This window comes from Bison bison, unplaced genomic scaffold (genome assembly GCF_000754665.1).
Source record: "Bison bison bison isolate TAMUID 2011002044 unplaced genomic scaffold, Bison_UMD1.0 scf7180017864525, whole genome shotgun sequence".
Taxonomy (NCBI): domain Eukaryota; kingdom Metazoa; phylum Chordata; class Mammalia; order Artiodactyla; family Bovidae; genus Bison; species Bison bison.
In genome coordinates, this window is record NW_011495076.1 from 2,856,807 (window position 1) to 2,864,999 (window position 8,193).

The window sequence follows — 8,193 nt, forward strand, 5'->3', positions numbered from 1 at the left end:
CTTCCAAAGAAATCCCAGGGCTGATCTCCTTCAGAATGGACGGGTTGGATCTCCTTGCAGTCCAAGGGACTCTCAAGAGTCTTCTCCAATACCACAGTTCAAAGGCATCAATTCTTCGGCGCTCAGCCTTCTTCACAGTCCAACTCTCACATCCATACATGACCACAGGAAAAACCATAGCCTTGACTAGATGAACCTTTGTTGGCAAAGTAATGTCTCTGCTTTTGAATATGGTATAAGCAGTGTATTATTGCAGTTGCATATTTTGAAACATTTTACAAATAGTATCATACTGTGTATAGTGTTTTGCAACTTGCGTGTTTGAATCAACATGATTTGTGAAGTTAGTGTTGGCTGGTGTGTGTAGCATGTACGTAGCTCTAGTTTGCAGAGCTTTACCCATCTTTCTCTGTACTGAAATACTCCATTATAAGAATGCATCACAATCAATTTATACACTTCTCTTATTTATGGGCACTTGATTATTTCAAATTGTTGTTGTTATAAACAGCTCTGCTATGACTTAACTATATGGACCACTGCTCTTTCTTTATTTAAATTGGCGTATAATTGCTTTGCAGTGTTGTGTTAGTCTCTGCTGTACAATAAAGTGAATCGGCTACATGTATACTTATCACCCCTCCCTCTTGGACCTCCCTTCCACCCCTAACCCCCATCCCACCCATCTGGGTCATTACAGGGCACCAAGCTGGATCAGAGCTCTTTTCTCGATTTTGTATCTAGTAGCAGAATCTCTGGTTTGTAGGGTTTTATACGTCTTCAGTTTAACTAGATTTTGTCTGGTGAATCTTGAAATTGGTTGTATAACGTTCTGTTCCCACCAGGAGTTGTCAGTGTTCCACATCCCAGCAACATTTGTTGTTTCAGCCTTTTAAACTCTGATTGTGATAGGTGTAAAATGTTATTTTACTGTGTTTTTATTTTAATTTTCCTTGACTGAGCATTGAGCAAGCATCTTTTCTTATGTATTTTGGCCACTTGTTTTTCTAGTCTTTTGCTTGGCATATGCTTTAATTTATCCTTATAGTATCTTTTCATAAACAGAATTTTTAATGCTAAGATAAATCTGTCAGTTTATTATTTTATTGTTTGCTTTTTTGTGTCTTAGTTAAGAAAACCATCTCTATAGTCATAAAGAATATACTTCCTTATGACTTCTAAAAATTATAAAGATTTATGTTTAACATTTAATTTACCTGGAATTGATCTCCCCCACCCCCCAATCTGGAAACCCCATTGTGCCAGCATCATGGGATGATCCATTCTTTCCCCACTCATCCACATGCTGTTTCTGGCATGTATCAAGGTATCGTTTTATATGTGGGTCTATATTTAGGCTTTCTATTCTGTTTTCTTTGGTCTGTATCTCTCATTCTCAATTACCATAGCTGTAAAATAAATCTTTAAGCCTGGTAAGATAACTCTCCTAAGTTGTGTTTTTATTCAATAGTGTATTTATTCTTTTACTTAAACACACACACACATACACACAGAAATAGATGTACCTATATATTTAACTTTTTATAATTGAAATGTACCCAGAAAAAGAGAAATTAGTAAGAGAGAAATACCTTATTAATTTCCTTGTTTCATTTATCCTCCACAGCACACTTTTGTTCTCATTGGTTTGCTAAGGTATTTTAAAGCAAATATCACATTTCATATTATATCATATAATCTGTGAGTCAAGGTTGCCAGTTCCTAGCATTGGTAGATATGCTAGGAACCCAAGGAAGCCAGGTTTCAGGCTAGCCTACCATTCTGCACTCTTCCTCATTGATTTTGGCCTATGAAGGTTTCTTTTGCTGTCTTGCAAGTTCAGTTATCTAGCATTTGGGGGGTTTTCAGAGGACTCTCAGACTACTTAGTTTTCCATACTTGCTGGAAACATAATGTTATTATTTGTTTTAAATAGTCCCCTACTACTGTCATTTAATTTGTTTCAATCTTTTCAGCGTTATGAAAAAACAGCAATTACACCTATATAAGAGTTCCCTGATGGCTCAGTGGTAAAGAATTTGCCTGCCAGTGCAGGAGACAGGAAGATCCCTTGGAGAAGGAAATGGCAACTCCAGTATTCTTGCCTAGGAAATCCCATGGACAGAGGAGCCTTGGCAGGCTATAGACCATGGGGTCACAGAAGAGTCAGACATGACTTAGCGACTAAACAACAGCAGTACCTATATAAACATCTTCTTGTACCTATATATTTACTTAGGATAAATTTCTTTTAGGTGAAGTTGTATGGTCTGGATATGTTCATTTAGAATGTTTTTTGATCACTGTTATTAAATTATCTACCAGTAATAGATCATTTTATGCTTTTACTAGCAGTGTATAAGAATTTGTTACCCCCAACCAATCAATATTGGTTATTACTATTCTTTTCAGACTTGGTCAATCTAATGTTTTAAAATGATATATTTCATTCTAATTTTTTTTTTTTAATTACTAATACATTTGACACTTTGATTGGCAGTTTCTAAATTGTTTGGGCCCAGGACTTCCCTGGTTAAGAATCTGCCTGCCAATGTAGGGGACATGGGCTCAATCCTTGGTCTGGGATGACTGCATATGCTGTAGGCAACTAAGCCCATGTGCCTCAGTTACTGAGCCCACATGTTGCAGCTACTGAAGCCCCTGTGCCTAGAGCTTGTGCTCTGCAGCAAGAGAAACCACTGCAATGAGAAGCTCAGGCACCACAATGAGAGAGCAGTACCTGCTCGCTGCAATTAGAGAAAGCCCGTGCATAGGAACCAAAACCCAGTACAGCCAAAAATAAATTTAAATAAATAAATAAATACATTGTTTGGGCCCATGCTTGTCCCTTTTCCCATTTTTCAGCACCATTTAGTCTTGCAATTTTTTTTTTTTTTTTTTTTTACTCTCATACTGTAGGAATGACATGGCTTCTAAAAATCCAAGGCAGTACTTTGGCCTGATCTTTTAGAGATACGTAAAAAATATTTACAGATGAAATACTATGTCTAGGTTTCTATTTGTAGAAAGGGAAGAAGTAAGAGGGTTTGAGACAAAAAGGGTTGAATGTTTGTTTCTATTAGAACTGGTTAATGGGTACATGGAAACTTCTTATGCTGTTCTTTTTACTTTCTATCTATTTTAAGTTTTCCATAACAAATGGTTTGTTTTTTAAGCTGGCTAAGATGAACAGTTGACATTTTTGGTTTCTATTTTTATATCCAGCAAGAAATAATCATAAATATTAAATATGTTTCTCTAAATACAGTGTAATTAAGTTTTAACTTCTAAATTAATGGTTTTCTTATTTTAAGTTGGTATCAAGTTGAATACTGCTCAGTGCTTGCTGACTTAAATGGTCTTATTTATTTTCTACTAATCATATTTTTTAAAAATTTGTTTTAAAGAATCCCATAGGAAGATTAAATTTGGCCAATTGTACCAGTCGGCAGATAGAACCAGTCAACAGAGAATTTTGTGCAAGACGCAACACTTTAGAATTAATTACTGTTCGACCACAAAGAGAAGATGACCGAGAGACGCTGGTCAGCCAATGCAGGGACACACTCTGTGTAACCAAGTATGTATTGGGTTATAAATGTTTCTGTCAACTAAGTAATTGATTGCCCACTATGTCCTTACCACTGTGAGAAATATCAGAGACTGTCTTTGTCTTTGAAGAGGGTATGCTTTAAGAATGAGAAGACAAAACACATACACAACAGTAAGAGAGGAATGTAATAACAAAATTAATATAGCTAAGAAAAACACAGCATTCAACTTATGTCTTAGTTTATCATGTTTTCCAGCATACTTACAGTTTAGCCATTTTTGGGGCAGTTAGCTAATATTCTTTGTGTTAAGTTTGAAGATTTCATGTGTAATTGGTAAGTCAAGTATTATTTAAAGAGATTTGACACATCCCTGCCTGTCCCTTCCCAAAGTACCAAAGTACCTTCCCAAAGTACTTCACTCTACTCTGAAAATTTCTGGTTGGTGATGGATAGAATAAACTACTGGGAGTGTCAGTTTTTGTTAACCCTAAACTTAAGTATAAGATGCAGAAACTTATTGCTAAGGGTCTAAGATTCTTTTGCCTGAATGCCCAAGAGAAGCTTGCACACCAACTTCAATGTAAAAAATTGTGATTAGGGACAAAAGTTAGAATTTGACAAAATCTCTGTTAATCAGATTGTGGCTGAATATTTCAGACAGGGAGATGGGTAGAATGGCTCCATGAGTTTCTGATGTGGAAATGTCAGATAGCTTAGGCAAGAGACACTCTATTAAAATAGAACAAAGTTGCCCCAATACCGCCATTTTGTTTTAAAACAGAGAGAAAGGGGACCTGTTCCATGGGAATTCTTGATGTCTAGATTGCTTTTAGATTAATTTAGTTCATTCAGCTCATCCACTCCTTTCCTTTGGGGGTCTTCTGTGCAGCAGTGACCTCATTCAGGACAGGAGAGGCAAATTGGATTTATAGTCACTTTCTTTAGTAGCCATCCTGTCTGTGGCCATAGTCAATAAGGGAACCAAACAAAATTCAGTCACCAAGTACTTCCTGACCACCATGGCCCTTATAAACATTACTCACATTTTTCATAAAATCTTCTTTTACTTGTTACATAAACCTTCCCAGATTTCTCCTTCGACCTTCTCCTATGGTGGAAATAGTTATATCACATATTGTTCTAATTATGCTGTATTTCACTTGCATGTAATTTTTCTCATTATAACATTATCATAATTTGAGTGGACCAAGCATTTGAGAGAGGCCCATTCTCAATTCAGTCTTGACTGACTGAGTCTTTTAGCTTTGCTTTGTGGCTTCTTAAAACTTATTTCACTTTTTGATCATACCTTTTGCAGAGTATATACATTTTACAGTTATACGTTCTCCTTTGCCTTATTTATCTGTTTCTCCCCAGGGCCTTTCTGACCTGTGCCTTTTATCTAAATTTAATGTATCACATTTTTATTTCTACAAACCAACCTTGCTGTATTTCCCTCCTTCAATGCAAAGTATTTATCATCTGATCAGTAGTGCCTACTTTGAAATATAGATTAAACATTTGAACTAGAAATGCTTCATCACATGGCAAAGCAGTATTGTGCAGTTGAACCCTGAGAGGTCAACAGACCTAGATTTAAATCCCGACTCAGTGACTGACTGATGTAGGTTTAAATCCCAACTCAGTGACTTACCAAATGTGACTATGGCAAGGTATTTAACTTTGCTGGCTCTCTGAAATCTCCTGTGTCATAAGAGAAGAATAAACTCCACAGAGTGACAATAAAGGTTAATGAGTAGATCTACTTAGCGTGTTGTCATACACACGGAATGAGCTCAACAAATGGTCGCTATCTTTATTGTAAATGTGTTCCCTCCATTTACTAATAGATGATCAACTCAGGGCTTAATCATGCTTATACCATTACTAGTACCAATGTGGAGAAATTATAAAGATGTAGAAGTATAATACAACAACTTTCTAACACCTGGCTGTAGTCTAGAAGAATGGTCTGGCTTGTGACTTAGGGAATTTCCCTCTCCCCTACCTTCACCTGCCCTGTCAGCTGTTCAACTTTTAACTGAATATGGATGTAAAGAAGAGATTCCTGGTGTGAACAGAGAGATTAGGGTAGACAAAATCTTAGGATCTTTAGATCACTTATTGTAAATACTGTACTCTACTAACACAGTGGGGCAAAAAAAAAAAAAAGGAGACTATAAAATAGTATTATCTGTAAGGCCAGGTGAAAGTCCGTGAGTCTGTGGAGCTCCTGGGGAGCCTGAGTCAGGGATCTAGAGGGTTGGTCCCCATATTCAAATCTGTGGTGTGCTTGTTCTTCTAAGAGGTGACCCACCCACCCTCAGTGACTGTCTTGGCACCAGCAAATTGTCCAATCATATCACCTGTGCAAGATTAGTTACTGTCTTTGATGTGAAGTTCCATCATTTTCTAAATGTGATTGGTGTGAGTTATGGCTCAGCTAACCAATCTGCAAGATGATTTTCTTTTATTGTAATTGGAGAAGCACTTTACTATGGATTCCTGATTTGGCATCCATTAAAAGAGGGCAAGGAGAAGGCAATGGCACTCCACTCCAGTACTCTTGCCTGGAAAATCCCATGGACGGAGGAGCCTGGTGGGCTACAGTCCATGGGGTCTCGAAGAGTCAGACACGACTGAACGACTTCACTTTCACTTCTCATTTTCATGCACTGGAGAAGGAAATGGCAACCCATTCCAGTATTCTTGCCTGGAGAATCCCAGGGATAGGGGAGCCTGGTGGGCTGCCGTTTATGGGGTCGCACAGAGTTGGACATGAGTGAAGTGAATAAAGAGTTACTCCTTTTACTGTTTAGGCTCCCCTCACTTTACCCCACAGTAAGAGTACTTGGAGGTATGGAATAGGGGAAAGGATCCTGATCTTTTTGTTTGTTCCTGTAGGAACTGGCTATCTGCAGATACCAAGGAAGAACGGGATCTCTGGATGCAAAAACTCAATCAAGTTCTCGTTGATATTCGCCTCTGGCAGCCTGATGCTTGCTATAAACCTATTGGAAAGCCTTAAACTGTGGGACATTTCCATGTCATATAGAGGTTTTCTGACGTATGTCATAAATGTATCTTAAGAGCATCAGATTTGCTGGTTGCATTTTATGCTTTAAATACAAAAGGATATGTGCCAATATTCATTCACTACATATTATGCAGTATTTATATTTTTTGTATGTAAAACTTCACCGGATTTCACTTCTGTTATTCATAAATGATTAGTAGAAAAAAATTTATTATAGTTGATTTTGCTAAATTTTAATTTAAAAGCCTCATTTTCCTAGATATCTGATTATTCAATTATTCATGATAAAACATTTGTTTTAAAGTAAGGAATTTTGAATTGTCTCCTTAGAGCTGTGGGTCTCAAAGTAGAAAGATCTTCCATGATTGGAGACAGAAACCTCCGACTTGACCATTCTTTCTCTAGCCTGAGTACTTTTTTCTGAAGATTGTGGTCATTTACTGATCATGATATATCTTGTTTCTAGAGCACTGAAAAAAATTCTAAGGGACTTTGCAGAAACATTTTTAGTAATGGAGGTAAGAACCTTTTAAAAATAGCAAATGCATATTAGTTTGAAGCTTATGGCTGCCATCAAATAAGACATGTGGACATGGGGGATATTGTGTGAGATTTGGGGGTTAAATGTTTTATTTAGAAGACTTAATCACATGGTTTATATTTACTCACTTACTATAGATGCTGTGTGATGCACATTTCCATGGAATACAGGCTTTTAAAAATAACTATTTTTGCTATATAGCTTACAGGCTCCTCAAATATACCTGGCAAATTACTTCTTTCTGCTCCTGTAATAAGAATAAATGTAAATTTGAAGACTCTTTATGTAAGAAAAGTAACCCTCACCAAGCTGCTATGGACTAATACTTTGCTTGCCTAAATCCGTGTCTTTTTTTTTTTCACATCCATATATGACGGTGTCTAGAAACCCATTATGAAAATCACTTGAAAAACTGTTAAGTCATATATTACCTTTAAAAGCCTAATGCCTTTTTTTTTTCAATTATAAAAGATTATAAATGTAAACCACAGGCTCACCTTTAAGTACACTTTCAATTTCTTTGAATTGTTAGTTATTGATGGCCTCATTTATAAACACTAAATTCTGTCACCTCCTGTCATTTTATTTTGTATTCATTCAAATGTGTTTTTTCTTGTGTATATTATAAAACTATATTTTATTATCTCCTACGTAAATAAATACTTGCAAATGACTTAAGGAATTAGCTATTTAAGAAATACTATTAAATTGTGCTGTACAACTGCTCTGCATTCTAGGCTGTGGGCTCCCTCAGGGAGTTGTACTGACTTTGTGAGGATATTTCACCATCTTTTTACCTCTAGCCCAGAGCTTAGCTCATTGTGTGTTCTTAGAGTCCCTGTTGAGTGAGGAGGTGGGTGAAGGATCCATTTCTGAGTCAGTTTGATGGTACTTGGACGCACATCTGAGGAGACAGAGGATGATTCCCAAGTGCTTAGCAGAGACTGAGTAGATAAGTAACATCACCAGCCAAAACAGGATATAGATTTGGTGGGATTGGTGACAGGTTCCCTTTTATTTATTTGTAGGTTTGTGTTATTTTTGAATAAGTGTTATACGTC

At 36.7% G+C, this 8,193-nt stretch overlaps 1 protein-coding gene across 5 annotated transcripts in view; it reads left to right on the forward strand.

Annotated features, from left to right (window-relative positions):
* Positions 1–7,805, forward strand: part of ANLN (anillin, actin binding protein) — a 61,069-nt gene extending 53,264 nt beyond the window's left edge. For all 5 annotated transcript variants that reach the window (XM_010831153.1, XM_010831155.1, XM_010831154.1 and 2 more), the window contains 2 exons: positions 3,408–3,580; positions 6,459–7,805. In XM_010831153.1, coding sequence (XP_010829455.1) covers positions 3,408–3,580; positions 6,459–6,582 — 297 coding nt within the window. In that variant the 3' untranslated portion in view covers positions 6,583–7,805. The remainder of the gene's footprint in view (positions 1–3,407; positions 3,581–6,458) is intronic.
* The last annotated feature ends 388 nt before the right edge of the window (positions 7,806–8,193 follow it).